The 20,638-nt window shown below is 42.2% G+C and overlaps 1 protein-coding gene across 1 annotated transcript in view; it reads left to right on the forward strand.

Moving 5' to 3' along the window:
- TAFA4 (TAFA chemokine like family member 4) overlaps positions 1-20,638 on the forward strand; it is a 168,769-nt gene that overhangs the window by 43,274 nt on the left and 104,857 nt on the right. Inside the window, exons 2-3 of the mRNA XM_065935290.1 lie at positions 3,174-3,309; positions 8,257-8,372. Of these exons, the coding sequence (XP_065791362.1) occupies positions 3,296-3,309; positions 8,257-8,372 (130 nt within the window). The 5' untranslated portion in view covers positions 3,174-3,295. The remainder of the gene's footprint in view (positions 1-3,173; positions 3,310-8,256; positions 8,373-20,638) is intronic.

A 20,638-nucleotide genomic window follows, 5' to 3' on the forward strand; every position in this document is an offset into this window, starting at 1 on the left:
CTTGAATATTTTTATTTTATTTTAGTATTATATAATATAATATTGTATCAATAAGTAATAATATACTTACTGAAGTATTGTTGATTTACAATGTTGTGTTAATTTCTGCCGTATAACAAAGTGATTCAGTTCTGTGTGTATGTGTATTTACACACACAGAGAATATATATTCTTTTTTTAGATTCTTTTCCATTATGAGAATATACCCCAGGGTCCCGCTGCAACTCGAGAAAAACCATGAGACTTCCCCCTCGCCGCGAAATGAGGCCCGATTCCCCTGCACTGCGTGCAGAGCAATTCCGTGTTCCACATCAAACACGAAAGGAGCCTTGATTTCCATGATGGCATTATTGATTCCATGATTCCATTATTTCCATTTCCATTATTCTAAACCATTATGGTTTATCACAGGATATTGGATATAGTTCTCTGTGCTGTATAGTAGGGCTTCCCTGGTGGCTCAGATGGTCAAGAATCCGTCTGCAATTCAGGAGACCCAGGTCCGATCTCTGGGTTGGGAAGATCCCTGGCGAAGGGATAGACTACTTACTCCAAAATTCTTGCCTGGTGAATCCCATGGACAGAGAAGGAGGAGGAGGGGACGACAGAGGATGAGATGGCTGGATGGCGTCACCGACTCAATGGGCATGAGTTTGGGTCAACTCCGGGAGTTGGTGATGGACAGGGAGGCCTGGCGTGCTGCAATTCATGGGGTTGCAAAGAGTCAGACACGACTGAGGGACTGAACTGAACTGAACTGAAGAAAAGGAAGGGCTTAAAGTGGAATGATAGAAAAGACTGTGCCTTTGTTGGAAAACAACCTAGAGGGGGGTAGAGTGACGGAAACTCATGCTTTTGGTGGTGTGCACAAAAGCACCAATGGTCTTGAATGTACTAAAGTTCAGAAATGACAGGAAGGAGTTAATCCTTTTAAACAAGTGCCTAGGGTACACTCAGGGAAAATCTGACTGAATGAGTTACTGCTCAGCCTAAAATTAAACTCCTGGCTTTTTGTCTAGCATGTGAACTATTGGATCACATTTGTTTTCGCTGATGGATCCTTTTTTTTTTTTTAACGAATCGAAAAGAGAATCCCCAGTGGTTCCCTTTATGTGAAGAAAACAAGGTAAATATTAGCTAGGAAAGGTCATTTTGGTTTCCAGTATGTGGGGAGTTCATTAGGATGGGTTCTGGTAAATTACACTGTGTATTTCTTTCCGATAACAGAAGGTCACGTTGTGCCCTTGGGTGGATATCAGGACAAACATACTTAATAAAGTTGGAGGATCTGGGAGATGAACATTATCCAGTGATTTCTTTTCCAAGTATCTTACATTTATACAGTTACTCAAAGCTGCTTCTCTCTCATAGAGCTAATCACTCACAGCCTCCTCTGTGTCTCCTGTGGCCCCGAAAGGATGGATCTCAAGCCTGTCACCTAAAGAGGCCTCTAGACAAACATCTGTAATTTTCATCTAGGGCATCCAAAGAAGAGAAAACTATCAGTTGTATTTCGTGGTGCATTTGCAGTGGGTTCAACAGGATTCGATAATGATTAGACTGTGGAGCGAGGATCTTTTGTAAAAATAATTTTAATTATTTTTGGCTATGCTAGGTCGTCATTGCTTCGCAGGCTTTTCTCTAGTTGCGGCTATTTGGGGCGACTACACGTTAGTGGTGATGCACAGGCTTCTCATTGCAGTGGCTTCTCTTGTTGGGGGAGCACAGGCTCTAAGGAGCGCAGACTTCACGAGTGCTTGGACTCTAGAGCACAGGCCCAATAGTTGTGGCACACAGCCTTGGTTGCTCCATGGCATGTGGGAATCTTCCCTGACCTGGGATCGAACACGTGTCTCCTGCATTGGCAGATGTTTTCTTTATCACTTAACCAGCTGGGAAGCCCGCAAGGATCATTTGTATGTCACATTTGCAGCTTAAATATTTATTGTTGCCCATCATTATTTCTCTTTGATCTCCATCCCTTGGAGGGATGTACTTAACTCAGTAATGATAAAAATGGGTAGTTTCATGTTCCTTTTTTTTTTTTTTTTTTTAATGTCTTTTGGTTTGGAGTTATCTGAATCCTTCTTGAAAAATGTTTTCATTAAGTAGAAATGAAGGTTTGTGCATTAAAGGAGCATGTTGAATCTCCGTTATGGTGTTAAAAAGTATTTTTTGTATTTTTGTGTGTTTCATGTTGGAAAAATTTTTGCCTTCTGTGTCCCATCAGCATTTTTCAAAAAGCATCCTTGCAAATTGTTTTATACCTGTGTTAGTGAATGAGAGAAAGTTGCTCAGTCGTGTCTGACTCTTTGTGACCCCATGGACTGTAGCCCACTTGACTTCTCTATCTGTGGAATTATCCAGGCAAGAATACTAGAGTAGGAAACCATTCCTTTCTCCAGGGAGTCTTCTCAACCTGGGGATCAAACCTGGGTCTCCTGCATTATAGGTGGATTCTTTACCATCTGAGCTACTAAGGAAGCCTGTATATATAAAGCCCATTCATTAAAAAGCAATTTATTTATTTTAATTGGAGGATAATTACTTTACAATATTGTGGTTGTTTTTGCCATACATCAACATGAATCAGCCATGGGTACACATGTGTCCCCTGTTATAGATCATTATATAATATTGAGTATAATTCCTTGTGCTATACACTAGGTTCTTCTTGGTTATCTATTTTATACATAGTGGTGTGTCTTGCAAATTGTTTATCATCATCAGGTTTATGTCACAGAACATTGAAACTTAGGTCTGCATGCTAGCTTTTCCACTGCTCTGTGAACTTGGGCAGGTTGTGGAACTCTTGGGATTGGAATATCTTCAATTTCATTTTCATCCCGTGGTTGATAAGAGAGTGAAATTTTGCATCATGAATGGTTTGGTACCCTCTGTCAACTTGATCATGCCTTTGCTGCAGAGGGAACTTCTACTTTAAAATTGTATTCTGTTAACTACTGTGTGGCTAATTAATAAGTGCAGAATTCTGTATTTCCTGCCTTCCCTCCATCCCCATCTATTAGGACACTTTACAAATGTGGATGTGTTTGACTGTCTACCGCTTGGCTGAAAACACAGTTGTAAAAAAAAAAAATTGCTTCTGAAAACCTGTATCATCTCAACATTAAAATGCTAATGGCTTCCTGTCTTTTTTGTATTTTAAATAGGTCTATGAAGTTAAGATAATTTTTTGGAACTGTCGAAATGGTTGGTCCTTGCTACCAATGGGAACTTGGAGTCGCTCTGAAATCCATCCTGGAATAACCGTGTTTGACTGGAACCAAATTTTATGAAGTCTCCAAGGTAAAATGATTTTAGCACATACATAGAGACGGTATCTTTATGAAGCATGAAGAATTTAGGCAGATGGAATATCTTAGAATTGATGACCCTTTATAAAAGCTTTATTTTGTGTTGGATTTTTGGAAATATGGAGAATTTTTAAAAAATTAGCTCTGATCTTTGAAATTATTTCAGTTGATAAAGCAGTACTTTGGCTCTTCAACAGAGGGCCAAAGGTGATATTTTTAAGATAAACTAATTCTGTTTTACATTTGGACAAAAATGTTCAATGTAGGAGAAATTGAAGTATCACAGTAGGTATGAAAGTGAAAAGTGAAAGTGTTAGTCACTCATTTGTGTCCTATTCTTTGTGACCCCATGGACTGTAGCCCACCAGGCTCCTCTGTGGAATTCTCCAGGCAAGAATGCTGGAATGGGTTGCCATGCCCTTCCCAAGGGGATCTTCCCAACCCAGAGATCAAACTTGGGTCTCCTGTATTGCAGGCAGATTCTTTACTGTAAGTAAATGTAGTAGGTGAGTGTAGTAAGTATAAGTAGGTGAGACAGTAATTGTAGTAGGTGAGATATCTTTTTACTGGGGCTCTGGATTATTGAATGAGATGAAGAATCATTGCTAAGGAGCTGCCCACCTAGCCATAGGCATTTCTTCATGGAATCATAGCTGTTGTTAGGTCAATACGTGTTCTAGGCAATACTTGTTCTCAAACTCACCCCAGACCCTGATACATAGAATTTTCCATGAAGAAGAAGTCAGATCAGGGGCGATCACCCGAGATTTGGAACAGGGGCCCATGAGACTTCTGATTTGGGGTTTGTTGTTGGAATCCAACCAGGAGAACAGAAGCCGTCCTGGAGCAGAAGGACAGGGAATTGAATTCAGGAAACTGGTTACATGTGTGTGGGAGAGTCAGAGAGGTTAAGCAGAAGACACAAAGGCAGCCCATAGATGAGCAACAGCAGGCAACGGCTCCTGCCATCCGATGAGCGGCAGCTCCTGCCAGCCTGAGGCTGGTGGGACAGAGAAGGCAGTCCTGCTCGCCAGTGGCCTTGGCGGGGAGGGCCTTCCGTGGGAGCTGGAGCCACAGTGGGCCCTTCGGGGGGAAACTGACACCATGGAGGAGAAATGGCCACTCCGTTGACCCTGCCAAGACAGAGAAGGTGGGGAAAAATACCATGCCTTTTCCTTCCACTCTGCAGGCTCTAACTAAGCCAGGTAGGAGCCAGATCATTCAGGAGCCTGGGGAATGCAGTATAGAGGTGTCACCCAGTGGAAGTGGAAAGAATGGGGCTGAGGGCAGAACAGGTCCAGGCTGGGCTAGGGTTTATATTTGAAGTCTCTTCCCATCACATTTTAATGAGCATGATGCCCTGCCCAGCATCCCCTTCAGGAATGAAGGATTCATGCCCTCAACTGTCAGAAGCATTGCAGAAGATGATCTATAGCATTTTTGAATTGTCTGCAATCCAAAGAGCCTCCTTGCCTGAGATGAAGTTTTTCCTGATGTTCGGGTGTAAAGGCCTGACCCCCTCACTACAGTTTGGGACCATGGAGAAGGGGCATCTCAGCTGTGTAGTTTGTTCAGTTACTCACTCGTGTCTGACTCTTTGCAGCCTCATGGACTTGCAGCACGCCAGGCTTCCCTGTCCTTCACCATTTCCCGGAGTTTGCTCAAACTCGTGTTCATTAAGTCTGTGATGCCATCAAACCATCTCATCCTCTGTCATCCCCTTCTCCTCCTGCCTTCAATCTCACCCAGTATCAAGGTCTTTTCCAGTGAGTCAGTTCTCACATCAGGTGGCCAGAGTATTCTGGAACTTCAGCATCAGTCCTCCCATTGAATATTCAGGGTTGACTTTCTTTAGGATTGACTGGTTTGATCTGCTTTGGAACTCCCCAGAGGGTTGTCTGAGGCCTTTCCCTCTTTCTGTCTTTCCTTCTTCTTGTCCCTCCCCTTCCACAAGTCATACTCCCTAGAGCACTCCTTAAATCACCCGCTGATCATCAATTTCTATCTTAGAGTTGACTTCCTACAGTACCCAGCGTTTGGGACTCAGATATTCTCAGACATACTCTCCCAGTTTGATTAACTCCATCCAGACAGGTTTAGGACTTGCAGTGACTGATAAACACATGGAAACTGAACTTCACTGGTAAATTAGGTGGGACAGATTATATAGCTCATCTGATAGACTTCATCTGAATTTGGAGATTCTAAATCAGGTGGAACACTGGTTAGAGGCTGAGGAGCCAACCCACGAAGCAGGAAGAAGTGGAGGATAGAACAGTGAAGAGGCCTTTGGAGACCTATTGTTTTAAACTGTCCAGTTTGGCAGTGTTTATTACACAGCAGTAGAAAGCTAGTACTCCATTCATCTGATTCCTTAAAATTTTCCTTTTCTGGGCCACTAATTGCTACAAACCAGAAGTTAGGGTTCCCAAATCCAGTTTGCAAATGTGTTTTGTTTGATCTGCACTCTGTTTTTAAAACAAAACAAGTGGAATCCCTTGCTGACTCAAAGTGTGCAGACAGTGTATCAGAAAGCAGCTTCTCTTGAAAAGTCATTCCTGGCGTTCCCTTGGAGCAGCTGCCCCTAGACAGGACTCTACCCTCCCTACTGCTCTCTGGTGCCTTGGGCCCAGCCAGCCTACACTTTTATTGGGAGAGATTTGAAATTTTGACCCTTGGGTAAGACTAAGCCTTTGTGACAATATCCTTTATTGATCTTGGAGTTAACAACTGGAATTTTGAAACATAGGAGGGGGGACAGAGCACCTCATTCAAAAACTCAGCATATATAGAATTCTGAACCTCCATACTTGCCCTGTTGAGTAATAAATTAATAATCAATTTCCTGAAGTGAAGATGTAATTACATACTAGCACCTCAGTCTCACATAGACTCGCACATATTCTTTGCCACCTTTTGAACTGATTCCAGAGTTTCTACCCACCATGCATGGAGGCTGAGGCAGGGGAGACGAAGGACATGCTTTGCAAAATTAAGGTGCATGCAGGTCTTTCAAAGCAGAGGCATCTAGTGTTTTTGTCAGTTTCAAGCGCTCGGAATTTCCAAGGCCAAGGGCAAAATGATGTCAAGCTTCAAAGCTTGGCATCACTTTTGCCACCGAGGTCTTCAAAGATAATCTTAGAATCTTGTATTACTGTGGCTGTTTCAGAGTTACACTGAGTCTCAAACCAGTGGCAATACAAGATCTTTCAACAGGATCTATGTGACTGCTTTGTGAGAGGCCAGTGCCTGCTCCTGGGAGTCTGGTGTGGCCACCGGGTCCCCAAGGCTGCAATTTCCTCTTGAGCACGGAGTCAGGGTTCTGGTTGAGCCCCTGCGGGGTTGGCAGTCATGGGCTTGTTAGGCCCTTCCTTCAGGATTTCCTCAGAAGCTTTGCCTGTTGTGTTCCTCAGACAGGAATCCACGGGCCATGTCTTTGTCATCAGCCCATGAGTGTCTATACATCTTGTATATGAGAAGGGAGTTCCTTTGATCCTCTGTGGTGGATCTATTATCCTTGAAGCCAGTCAGAACCCAGTGTAACTGGAGTTTCAAACGCCCAGAGCTTGGACTTTCGCTTGAAAAAGTTAACTAAAAAAAAAAGAGCAAACTATTGTAAAGTAATTAGCCTCCAATTAAAATGAATAAATTTATTAAAAAAATAAAGTTAATCTAGTGCTATCTGAGATCAGAAAAGGCAGAAAGTTAGGGAGGAAAGTAGAATGCATATTAGCTATTTTCTTTTTATTGACTTATTTTGGAAAGGGTAGTGTTTTAGAATAGACCACACAGCCACATTTGTAAACTGAATTGTCTTTGAGCAACTGTTTGGATACTGTCCATTCATATGAAGTGAAGTATATTTTCCCAGTTTTTATTGAGATGTAATTGATTTATAACACTGTGTCTATTTAAGGTGTGCATTGTATTGATCCAATATGTTTATCAATTGCAAAATGATTCCCACCATAGTATCAGCTACCACCTTCTTACTGTCACATAGTTAGTTTCTTTCTTGTGATGAGAACATTTAAAATCTACCCTCTTAGCAACATTCAAGTATATGGGACAGTGTTATTAGATTAGCTATAATCACCATGCTGAATATTAGATCCCCAAACTTGTTAATCATGTCACTGGGAGATTTGACTTTTGACTAATACCTCCCTATTTCCCTCACCCTCAACCCTTGGTGACCACTATGCTACTTAATCTGTTTCTCAGAATTTGTCTTTTTTAGATTCTACATCAAGTGAGATTATGCAGTATTTGTCTTGACCCACTTCATTTCACTTAGCAATAATGCCCTCAAGGTCCATCTAAAATTTTGTTTATGGCAAGATTTCCTTCATTCTCATTGTTTGATAATATTTCATCTTTATCCATTTATCTATTGACATCTATATGAAGTTGTTTATATACTTATCTGTACTTGCCCATGTTCTCATCAAACTCTGAGATTGGATTAATAAACTATTCAGCCAGTATTCTAGGCCAAAGGGCATTAACACGCAGTCAGAGAAACCACGGGGAAGTTCTCAGGCCTGGTGTGTGAATTTCTGTGCTTTCTTTCACATGCAGAAACCACATATCTTTTATCTGAATCCTGCTTAAAGTATGTCGCTTTTTAAATTTTGTGCTATAAAATAGCATATAGCCCCCATGTTCTATCAGGGCCACTCAGGCTATGCTCTAGGGGTTCATAAATAGACTTCTCACTGAGGCATGTAGTTAACTTGAAAAACTCTTAATTATTGAGAACTGAGTGAACGCACAGAGCATGTAGGGTTCGCCTGGCCTCCAGTCTCTTTGGTGAGGTAGGGGCAGGGGTGCATTGCCCCAGCATCTTCCGCTGCTCTCCGCACCTTCTAAGGACGGTGTTGGCTCAGGGTCTGTCTCCACCCATCCATCGCTGACTTGCATCCTGCTTTCCCTCCAGGATGGGAGCCTGTGCCAGGTCCGTCTTGCTGTCTCACTGGCTCTTTCTGGCCTACGTGTTGATGGTGTGCTGTAAGCTCCTGTCCGCCTCCAGCCAGCACCTCCGGGGACACACAGGTAAGCCCTGTAAACTCGTCCTGCCCCACTGAGATCAATTAATAAAATCCTTTCAAACGTCAAAGCCCACATTTCATGCACAGGTAATTGACAAGAGCCTTGGAAGGTGTGTAAATAACCAGAGGAAGCATGAAATACAGCAGGGTAAAGCAGTTTGATTGTTTGATGCTTAGAGAGACTTGTTCTAGATATCTTTTAAAGATTTCTCCAGGTTTTCCTTTTCCTTTCCTAAGTACACTTCCATTCTTTGGAAGTGATTTTTCTCAGAGAATCCTGGAAACCCAGCAACATTTTATGCTTATATATTCCAGTTTCCTTTGAAGGCAGAACATCTTTATTGGTAAACTTGAATGAATACTGAAGGCAGTTTGCACATAATAGGGTTCTTTTAGGAAAAGATGGTGGATGATTTAAAAAGAAGAAAGAAAGGGGAAAAAAAGTGGTGGTAACTTTTGCACAGGACCTAAAATAGAATGTGTGTGAAGTCTTAGAGATGCGTTTTGCTACTTTCTAGTGAGACCCATGTCTGTCCTTCGCTTATTTCTAAAGACAGATCAAAATAATCAGTTAAGTATCTCTGTGTGTATTGTCTATTTGTCTTCACCTTTCCCTTTTACATCTACATTTAAAGTGATACAGATTTGAAAACTCCCCAGTGAATTGTGTTTTGCTGAATAATTCCTATTTGTCAACAAACTCGTTGCTAAACAACTAATTTACTGTCAATGCTTCAGTGATTGGAGGTGTGGCAGCTGCAGGCTTGTTCTGAGTTTTTAGTGAAAGAGTGAAGCTTGAACCCTAAACTGTGTATGTGTCGGAACTGTAAAGTCTGTGTCTGAGAAAGTGTGCTGGTCACATAGCCTTACTCTCAGATATACAGCAGGTCAAAGTTTCTCCTTAGTTATTATGATAATTTAGGACTGAGAATTAACTTTAGGCTGAAGTTTTTAAACTCTCTCACAATTCAGTTTTCCTTAAGCGACAGTTTCAAGAAGACAAGAAAAACAATGATTGCAATTTTAATAAATCAGTGTAAAATCGATACCATTTGACTGCTGTGAAAGTGCCCAGGGCTAGTTGGTTATTGTGCTGTGTATCTTTGGGTGAGCTTCCTCTCAGGAATAGGGTATTTGAAGTCATCGGTCTTACCTGTTTAATACACATCTCTTTTCTTGGGTTGCAGGTAGAGATTCGGTGTAGTACAGAACCAGACCATTTCAGTGGGGCGGGTTAGCCCCAGCACAATCCAGACTTCTCAAAACTGGGTTTGAGATTGTGATCAACAGTGATTAAACCTGAGGGAAAGAGGGGCCATGACGGACCCTTCACTTCTTCATCTTTGTGTGGCAATCCTCATTCCATACCATAACCTTTTAAATTTGGAAAAGGTGAGACCATAAAGTGTCTGTGTGAAAGTGAAGGTGCAGTTTGGTAATGAAATGTGTTATACGTGAGCAAAAAAAAAAAAAAATCTGAATTAAATCTAAATTAAGATTAAAATTGTGAACACAAGAGATGCAGTATTTTCCATATAAGCCAAGCCTCAACTGTAACAGGGAGGGTAAGAAGTCTGAGCAAAGCCTTCAAAAGTTTTGCTCAAGAAATGAAATTTTCATCATGGATTTCTTTCAGTGATTTTATTTGGATTTTTGGTCTTTGGTTTCTCTTTGACTTTTGGGGGATTCTTCCTGATTTTGTTTTTGGAATTTAAGTACCTATCATCCCTCATTCTTTTAAATTTATTTATTTTTAATTGGAGGATAATTGCTTAGCAATGTTCTATTGGTTTACACCCTACATCAACAGGAATCAGCCATAAGTATACATACGTCCCTTTCTTCTTGAACCTCCCTCCCACCTTCCACTCCATCCCACCCCTCTAGGTTGTCCCAGAGGATCGAGTTGAACTTCTTGTGTTGTACAACAAATGACCACTGGCTATCTATTTTACATGTGGTAGTGTATATGTTTCCATGCTAGACTCTCAATTCATCCACCTTCTCCTTCCCCCACTGTGTCCACACATCTCTATGTCTGTGTTGCCTTGGCTGCCCTGTAGGTGGGTTCATCAGTGCCATCTTTCTAGATTCCATAGATACATCTCACCCCTCATCTTGGTAACCATCAAAGCAGTCAGGATGGCTCCTGCCCACTGGGAGCTCTGTTCTCTCCCTGGGGCTGCAGGCTGTATGTAAAGAACCATCTTTGCAGAAGTACAGGCATGCTTTGTTTTATTGCTCTTGGCTTCTTTCTTACACTTTACTGTTTTTTTTTTCTTTCGCAAATCAAATGTTTGTGGCAACCTTTCATCCAGTAGGCCTGTCGGCTCCATTTTTTCCCAGCTGTGTTTGCTGTCTTTGTGGGTCTGTGTCGTAGTTTGGTAATCCTTACACTTTTTCAAACTTTTCCACTATTTATTTATTATGGTCTGTCTGACCTGTGATCTTTGATGTGGCCATTGCAAAAAGATTATGACTTGATGAAGGCTCAAATGATGGTTAGTGTTTGTAGCAATGAAGTATTTTAAAATAAAGTGATGTGAATTCTATTTTAGACATAATGCTTTTGCACACTCACTAGACTACAGTAACATCACTTTTATATGCACTGGGGAACCGAAAAACTCATGTGTCTTGAGTTATCGCGATATTCACTTTAATGCAGGGGTCTGGAATCACACTGGCAAAGTCCCTATGATCTGCCCATTCCCTTTGTTTAACCGCATTGAAGGCTCCTGAATCCTATTGTGAAGTCTTACTCCCTCATGGGTTTCTTAAGCTGTGTCCTTGCTGCCTGGAATATAATGGGTGCTAAATGAATATTTATTAATAGGCTGATTTTGCCCATTTGTCACCATGGAATCAGTTATGTAAGTTTCTGCTGGTGCTAAAAATTCCAGACAGTAACAGGCAGGTGTGAAAAGATACCCTGTTAACTTTTTGTTGATTATTAGGGTTCTCCAGAGAAACAGAACCAATAAGATATATATACATACACATATTGTTGTTGTTTAGTCGCTCAGTTGTGTCTGACTCTTTTGTGACCCCATGGACTGTAGCCCGCCAGGCTCCTCTGTCCATGGGATTTTCCAGGCAGGAATTCTGGAGTGGGTTGCCATTTCCTTCTCCAGGGGATCGTCCCTACTCAGTGATCAAATCCACATCTCCTATTTGGCAGCCAGATTCTTTTACCACTGAAGCACCAGGGAAACCCTACATATACACAGTGTACATTCCAGCCTTCCAAAGGCCTGTGGTCCCGGAGCACAGAGGGCGGGAGGCACTCAGTGTCCCAGCTCAGCAGTCAGGGAAAGAACAAATTCCACCTTCTGCCTTTTTCTTCTTTTCAAGTCCTCAAGAACTTGGATGAGCCCCACCCACAGTGGGCCATCAGCTTCACTCCGTCCCCCAGTTCAAATACTAACCTCTTCCAGGAACACCTTCACAGACATATTGAGGAGTCTCCTGACCCACTCAAATTGACAACTTCATGTATCCTTCTAGATATTGTTTTATATTGTCATCTATATTTTCTATATTATTTTGCAGACTTTATGTATGTACACACCTATCCTTCCAGAAAAAGGAATGTGTATACTAGTACATGTGTATGCACAGATATCTCACTCTACACTTTGTTTTGTACCTTGATTTTTTCCCCCATTTAACAATAGAGTTTAAGGGGTCTTCGTTGGAGTACATGCAGATTTATATCACTCTCTGTTGTACAGATGTGCTTTCATTTATTTGATCACTCCCAGTTTTGGTGGACATTTGCCTTGTTGTCTGTCGTATTTTCCAAATATATGTCCTGACTTCAGATGAATCTCTAGTAGTGGAGTTGTTGAATTAAAGTGCATGTAAATGTATTAGTGGGGCTTTCCAGGTGGCGTTGTTGGTAAAAGAATCCACCTATCGGTGCAGGAGATGCAGAAGACGCAGGTTTGATAGCTGGGTCAGGAAGATCCCTTGGAGGAAGGCATGGCAACCCACTCCAGTGTTCTTACCTGGAGAATTCCATGGACAGAGGAGCCTGTCGGGATACATTCCATGGGGTTGCAAAGAGTTGGACACAACCAAACTTCTGAGCACACACACAGCAAATGCATTAGTGAGAGTGGGCTAATTCTTGTTACACATAGACCAAAGATATATACATAATGGCTTAAACAAAAGAAGTTGTATTTCTTGCTCACGAGTGCTGGGTAGGTAGCATGCCAACTGGCTGTCCTCTACTGTGGCCTTTTTGGAACCACAGGGCGTGGAGGCTATACTGTTCTCAGTCTGTGTTCTCGAAGGTTGTTCTGGAGCCATCTTCATTCCAGCCAGCTAGAAGGGGATTGGGTGGGGAGGGTACACCCGGGAGGTGATGATGCACCGGGTTAGATGCTGGCAGTATCCCTTGACCTGTCCTGTCTTGCCATTGGCTGCAGCTGAGTGCCCACGGCCACACCTTGCTGCAGGGGCTGCTGGGAAATATACCCTAGCTGGGGGCCCAGGTCCGAGAGGAGATGATGGTTTTTGGGGAGTGTCCTGCATCCTCTGACATCTGCATTAAAATTTTAATACTGGGAGTTTCCTGGTGGTCCAGCGGTTGAGTCTGAGCTTCCTCTGTAGGGGGCACGGGGTCTATCCCTAGTCTGGGAACTAAGATCCCACATGCTGTGCAGTGCAGCCAGAGAGAGAGAAAGAAAGATTTTAGTAGTGCCAAGCACGCTCCAAAACTTCCGAACTTAAACTTACAGCAGCAGTAGTAATATGATAACTCCCTTTTCCCCACACCCTCATCAACTCTGGGTGCTATCAGATCTTACTGATGTGTGAATATGGTAATGAAAACTACTGTCAGATTGTTGTGACTTGCAGCTCTTTGCAGACTCTGTGCTGGGGGACTATCTGTTTTCCTTGTGCTGTCCTATCCGTTATCTGTTTTTGTCTTGGCTGTATTGTTTACTTGTCGATTTGTGAGAGTTCTTTATAAATTGAGGACCCCAAATACCTGGACTGTCATTTCCTTGTATCTTCCTGCTTTGTCTTTGCCCATGGTTCTAGCGAGGCTGTGTATTCTAGTTGGCTGTATGTGTTTGTGTGTGTATGAGAGAGACAGATGGGGAGGGAAATGGCGATGGGAGGCAGGTGTTGTAAATGTCTCTAATGACCTTGCAGTGGCCACGTGGATTTTCTCCCCAGAATTATGCTCACCTGATGACAAAGTCAAGGGTCAGACTTGAGACACTCTGGTCAGGTCTTTGGGTGTATCTGAAACAACCTGAGAGTGGGAGCAAGCTGTAGAGAGTTAACTGCAGAAGACAGTATACTGTGTCCAAAAGGACTCCTGACATCGTCCCAAGAGCTTTGTGGTTTGTGCTGGCCAATTAAAGACACCGTGGCCCTAGGAAACCCTAGCTGGACGTTTATTGGATGCTTTTAATGGCTCAGATTAGAATAACTTGCTGAAGGTTGTGTATAAACAAGGAGATATTTTCCAGTCCCATCTCCTCTCATCCCTCTAAGACAGAGCCAGAGGGGAAGAAAGTGGGACCCCATCCCTGATTTGGGCTGATCAGATCGGGTGTTAGGTGTGGGTCAAAGTTCATTTTAGTTCAAGTGTTAGAGCGCAAAAATGCACCCAATTCTCACAGAACAGGGAGCGGGAATCTTTAAAGCATTGATCATCTTCCACTAGAGTACAGAGGTAGTATTTTTAAGGAATTAGAAAACAGGAACGGCCACCTTTGTTGTTTTTTAAAATTTTGCCTGACACAGTGATTGAGTAGGAGACCGTGGGGATGCGAAGAGTCAGACACGACTTAACAACTGAACAAAGAGTCAGACACGACTTCACAACCGAACAACAGCAAAGGAGACGTGTGGGCGTCTGTAGCCCCGAACCACAGGAGAGGTGCCTGGGGCTAGTTGGTAGATTACATTCTTTTAAAAGGAAGCCGGAGGTAACTCTCTTATTTCTTCAAGTAGCAGTTTGTCCTTTTGTTCCGTCCCCCACCCGCTGCCGCCCTTTCCCCGCCACCGTACGGAACACCATTTCCCCGCAAGAGGGCAGCACAGGTAATGCTGCGGAAAGATGCTGACCGTTTCACAGACTTCAGAGTCATTCGAAATTAACCACTTAGGGATATTCGTGACAGTTTCATTCGAGGTTCCTGTGATGAGTTTGGGACGCAAAACATCCTACATCCTGGAGGTTTATCCCTGGGTATATTTTGTTGTTGTTCCGTCGCTCAGTTGTGTCTGTCTCTGCGACCCCGTGGACTGCAGCATGCAAGGCTTCCCTGTCCTTCATGAGCGAGCCTAAGAATGGATATTTAGACCCTTTAAATTTCCCCTTTGAAGACAGAGTCATAGCTACTTTTCCCACTCAGCTGAGAGAGTTGGAAACTTGGGTGTTGTTGGTTTACAGGTTCATTTTAATAGTCCCATTTCTCCAGACAGCTTTAAGTATGAATGACTTTGGTCACATTTAATTCCTGCAGATGCCATGGTGCCTAGCTGCTGCTTAATATACTCCGTTTTGGTGTAATGTCTCCTGTTTAATACATTGTGCCCAGGTGTTAAGGCCCTGAGAAACGGAAGCACAGCTGAGAATGAGGCAGCAGAGCACAAGCGGATCTTCAGTAAAGCCTAATCCTGGTTCTGCCACTTCTCAGCTGTGTGACCTTGTCTGTCACTTAACCTCTCTGAACTTGCTTCCTTGTCTGTAAAAATAGAATGATGTACTTGCCTACCTTATGGGATTATTGGACTGACTGAATGAAAAAGTAGGTGAAAGGATTAGTACCTAGTAAACACTCAGTAAATGGTAGCTGCCTTCATGTTTAGAGGCATTTAGAATGAGCAGGAGTCTGGAAACTTTCAAGGAATAATTGAGGGCTCCGTATGGGTGAGGATATAATCAGTGACATAACGTTTGAAGCTTTATCATGTACAAAAGAAAATGCTTGTTTTTCATTGTTCTAAAGAGCTGACTGTAACGAAGTGAATGTCTTTATGAAGACTGGTGTTCCACTCAACCTTAAGAAAAGAACAAAGGAAGTTCTAAGAAGGAGGATTTCACCAGTTGGGGGCAGAGCAGCCCCAGGGCGTGCTGAGAGTCCTTTTACCTTCTAGCCTTCAGCCAGGTCTTCTGTAGAGGGAGGCACCTCACTGATGGGGAGTTGTGTCAAGAATTGTGAGGGGTCTGAGGCTTAACCTTCCTTGTGAGGTCACAGGGCAGCCTATTGGTTTCCTGTATGCTGGTGGAAGACAAGAGATCCTAGGCCAGAGACGAGGGGTTTCTTCTTACCACACAGCAAGCGGCACGTGTTCAGGTTAGCTACTGCTCTCCTGTCATATCTGAGCTGGTTCCAAAATTTCTCTGGGACTCAGTCTCTTCTGGAAAGTGGAGATAATAAACAGTAAAAGTCATCCTTAAGGAGTTGTAAAGAGGAGTCAGTTAATGCCTGGAAAGTGCTAAGAATTGTGTTTGTGCTGTGAATGTTCAATAAACGTTGGTCATCTTTATTGAAAACTGCCTTCTCCTTATGAGGGCATTCCATTTTATAGAGGTTCTGTGATGTTTACGTTTACGAAGTTTAGATTTTCTGTTTTTCTCTGTGATACAGGATAATTGCAGAATATGAATGTTGCACTTGGGTGCCTTGTGTTGTTTGCAACTTTGGTTAAATTGTTTGAAAAGTAACTGAACCTAAATTTGGGCTCATGTTTCTGTCCCCTATAACAGCTGAAATTTTATAGGAACCCTGCTGATGATTTTGATTGGAATGACTACTTTAGCCCTCATTTAATGTAAGACATTTCTTTCAAAGATAATACAGATAGTTTTGAAAAATAATTAGTCTGCATTGTCAGAGTTCTGACACGAGGGGGCAGGCAAGGCTTAGAAGAGCTTAGAACAAGGCTTAGAACAGCAAGAAGCAGTATTCTAGCCTGATGTAGATGTTGTCTAGTAGAAATAGGAGAGCCAGATATGCAATTTTAAATGTTCTATAGAACCACATTTAAAAAGTAAAAAGAAACATGTGAAGCAGTAATATATTTTATTTAATCCAATACATCCAAATATGATTACTTCAACCTGCGGCCCAAGCCACATTCTAAGCACTCAGTAGCTACACGCAGCCAGAGGCCAGTGTAATCTGCTTAGTGCAGGGGAATGAATTGCGTCTTAGCATTACTTTCTGAAAGATTAGAATTATGAGTTTTTTGTATTTTCATGGGTCAGTCCTAGGGCACAGTGTTTTATCTCCCTTTTGTTCACTTAATTTCTTTTTAAGTTTTTAGTTTTAGTTCTTTATTTTTTTCTTGAATGACTGCTTCTAAATTTAGGTTAAGTACCAGGTACATGGGGTGTGTAGCCTTCATTAAGTGTGGAAAAGATGGCTGCATTTCCTGATGAACTGCCTATATGTTCATTCCTTGCAAGAATGTATTTTTTTCAGGGAAAGAAAAATGGCAGGAGAGTGTGTGTGTGTGTGTGTGTGTGTGTAACTGGTGTGTGTGTAACTGGTGTGTGTGTGTGTGTGTGTGTGTGTGATGGCTTCAGCCATTTAGTCTTAAAGTTAGCCCCTGGAAGTTTATTTTGACCAATAACTGGTGTGTGTGTGTGTGTGTGTGTGTGTGTGTGTGTGTGTGTGTGTGTGTGTGTGTGTGTGTGTGTGTGTAACTGGTGTGTGTGTGTGTGTGTAACTGGTGTGTGTGTGTGTGTGTGTGTGATGGCTTCAGCCATTTAGTCTTAAAGTTAGCCCCTGGAAGTTTATTTTGACCAATAACTGGTATTTATCCACTGGAGTGAAGTCCAATGATACAGATTTAATATGGTTTCTCCCGTAACTATTTCCATCTTCCTGCTCTGCCCCCAGTGAATGGTTACTTCTTTAACTGTATGGGTATATTTCTATGTAGGCAACTCCACAGGAATATGCTCTATTTTATAAACCAGAAAAGGACTCTGGAATGGCCCCAAAGCCCACGTTTTGGTAGTAAAGAGGGTATCCATGTGATGATGCTTACTTGATTTCTCTGGGGAGCTTTTACCTGAAGGAAACAGAGAGGCTCCACCACAGCTATGTTATATCTGAATCTTGCATGGTGGAGCCCAGGCAACTATATTATTTAATAGTTTCCTGGTGAGTATCAGAACCACTCATTCAGAAGCAAAAAAAATCAGAAGTTTGACTCAAGCTCTTGTCATGCTACAGTTTGATCCCAGTGGTGATGAGTTTCCATTTCAGGCTCACTACACACGATCAGGCTTGAAGAGAGGTCTGTTTGCTCCCTGTAGCGATGACCTCCATCTCCACTTCTTTGGAAGGACTGTGAAAATATTTGGTCATTTTGCACTGGCATGACTGTTCCTGGATGCTAAAAGCTCGTAGTGTGAGGGATTCCATTGACCTCCCTTGGACTCTTCATTATTTTTGTCCAGTGCCATTTGATGGGCTCCTCTTAATCTCGGTGTTCATAAGAAGAAAAAGGAGCCAATTATATGAGGTGTTAATATTTGACTTCTTCTCATCTCAGCTGTAAGTTCAAGTCCCAGTGCCACAGACAAGGTCTGCTTGGCAAAATATCTGACAAATGAGCATGCTTCACATTGTTTTTTGTGGGGAGGAAGGGGTGTTTCACCGAGAGGGGAGTAAAGCATTTCAGGTCCTTAAAGGAGCTTGTGAGCCCCTGCAGGTGGCAGAGCAGGTTTTTTTTCCTGATGCATTTTTGTGCCTTTGAGGCAGAAGAGGCAACCCAAGGCCTTTGAAGAGTTCTCTGGGTAGTTAGGCCAAAGATTCTCTTTACCCTTGAGAAGAAAGCTCCTCTTTCTTTCTTCAAGCCATACCTTTGAACTTACCTAAACAAAGCCTACACTTTGGGGTTTAAAAAGCCCAAGATCTCATCTGTGTGTTGGCTTTATCCAAGGAAACCAGAAGCTTTTGTATAAAGAAAACAAAATCATTTGGTAAGAAGAATCAGGAGGGTAGAGATGGCATGGGAAGAAAAGTGAGGTTTTATGTTTTTCTAGGTGTAACTTGAATGCTGGAAATAACTTGGCCCATATGATGATAGTAATATCATTGAAGGGATGTTCAGAAAACTATTAAAACTTGAATTCAGTCTGAGAAGAGAGGGTGTACAATAGTTAAAAACTTTCCCACTCCTTATAGCATGTACTGTCAGTGCATATGTCTTGGGGAATGTCTGAAATTGGATAAAAACTACAATCAATTTAAACTGGGCTGGGAGGGCCTGACGGGGTGGTTCGGTGCTTAAGAATCTGCCTGCAATGCAGGAGACGTGGGTTCAACTCCTGAGTCGGGAGGATCCCCTGGAGCAGGAAATGGTGCCCCACTCCAGTATTCTGGCCTGGAAAATCCCACAGAAGAGCCTGGAGAGCTCTACTCCTTGAGGTCGCAAATAGTGGGACCCACCTGAACACACTCGCAGTGTGTTGTGGAACGGGTAGTGAGGGATCCAGAAAGGGAAAGAGTAGAAAACTTTGTTTCAGGGAAAAGTAATATGGGCATGAAATAAAATGAAAGAATGACCACCAGTGGGCCATCTTTCTATAGTTTGTTACTGACTTTTGCATAACTACTTGCTAAAAGGCTAGAAGTAAATACCAGCAATCCAGGCATGTGTGTGGCAGGGGACCGTGAACAGTTTGAACTTGGCACAAAGTTAAAGGTGTGTGTCTTCTTCCCTCAAGCCAAACATAGTTCTAAGCTTTGCTGTTGGGAAAGCATTTGCAGGGCATAGTGGTCCAGGAAGTCATTTCTTTCAAGGGAACCATTGAAAGGCCTGGTTGGATTTGAGACACAGGCATGAATTTATTGCTGTTTTCTCTACCCGACCTTCTCCAGATGTCCTGCAGTCACCTAGCCAGTTTCCAAAGTGCCAACCAGTGGAGACCAGTGACTTCTATTTGGGGAGAGTCTATGTGTTTGAGCTATTACTAGTCAGTTCTATTCAATCGGAAATATTGACTGTATATAAAGTAAACAGTGGCAAGTAACACTGATATTTTTCTAGTTAGTGGACATATAGAAATTTGAAACATCCACACAATGGCTAGCTCAGCATTTTAGTTGCCAGATCTGTGTGTGTGTTTCTGTTCTCCAGAAGAAAAATTATGGTGTTTGATTTTTCCAGGTGGGAGCCTGCATCTTCTCTGTATGTTGTGCTGATCTTGAGTTTGTTTCCAATGAGCCTGACTTGGTGACTCTTGGCTGTGTGACACCTCAGGACCTGGATTGTTTCTCTAAGTCACTGAAACCTTAAATTGCACCCTATTAGTTTTAGAATTTGTGATGATCCTGAAATGATGGGGTTGACATTTACCCATGCTCTGTGTATGAGAGGAGATTTGCTAAGCAAATAAATAGTGTAAACAGTGGGAGCTGTTGAAGTTACCTTTAAAAAATATCAAGTGCTTTGAAAGCATTTATTTAACAGGAAATCAAAATGCTTGCGCTTTGGCTCTGTGAGGCCCTCGCTGTGTGAGTTATTGAAAAACAGTTATTCAGACTCTCTGGAAATGGGACTGCACCCTCTATCTCAAAGTTTTTTCATGAGGTTTAAATGAAATAGTGCAAAGTTGGGTATTACATTGTGAATTTAATGTATTTTTTAATTTTTAAAAGCAGTTTTATTGAGGTGTAATTGACATGCAGTAAACTTTGTATAAGTGTGCAATTTGGTAACTTTTAGCATACATAATACATATGTGTATACATACACACACACCCACATACTCATACCCATGAAAACAGTCTCGATGGTCAAAATAATGAATACACCCGTTACCCCTGAAAGTTTTCTTGTGCCCCCTTTGTAATGAATCCCTCTTGCCCTTACCTGCACCATTGCCAGGCAACCACTGATCTTTTTTGCCATTATAGATGAGTTTCCATGTTCTGAAATTGTGTTTGAGTAAAACCATACAGGATCTATTCTTTTTTTGCTTGATTTCTTTTTCATAGTTGCTGTATGGTTTATCTGGGGTGTCATATGCATCAGTAGCTCATTTCTTTCCTTCATTTTTATTGGAGTATAGTTGCTTTACAATACTGTGATTTTTTTCCTGCAGTGCAGCAAAGTGAATCACCTCTATTTTGGATTTCCTTTCCATTTAGGTCACTACAGAGTATTAAAAAAAAATAGTTTTATTTATTTATTTTTGGCTGTGCTGGGTGGGTCTTGCAGTGCGGGCTTTTGTCTAGTTGCAGCGAGTGGGGTCTATTCTCTAGTTGCAATGCAAGG

The sequence above is a fragment of the Muntiacus reevesi genome, chromosome 4, assembly GCF_963930625.1.
Source record: "Muntiacus reevesi chromosome 4, mMunRee1.1, whole genome shotgun sequence".
In the NCBI taxonomy this organism is placed as follows: Eukaryota; Metazoa; Chordata; class Mammalia; order Artiodactyla; family Cervidae; genus Muntiacus; species Muntiacus reevesi.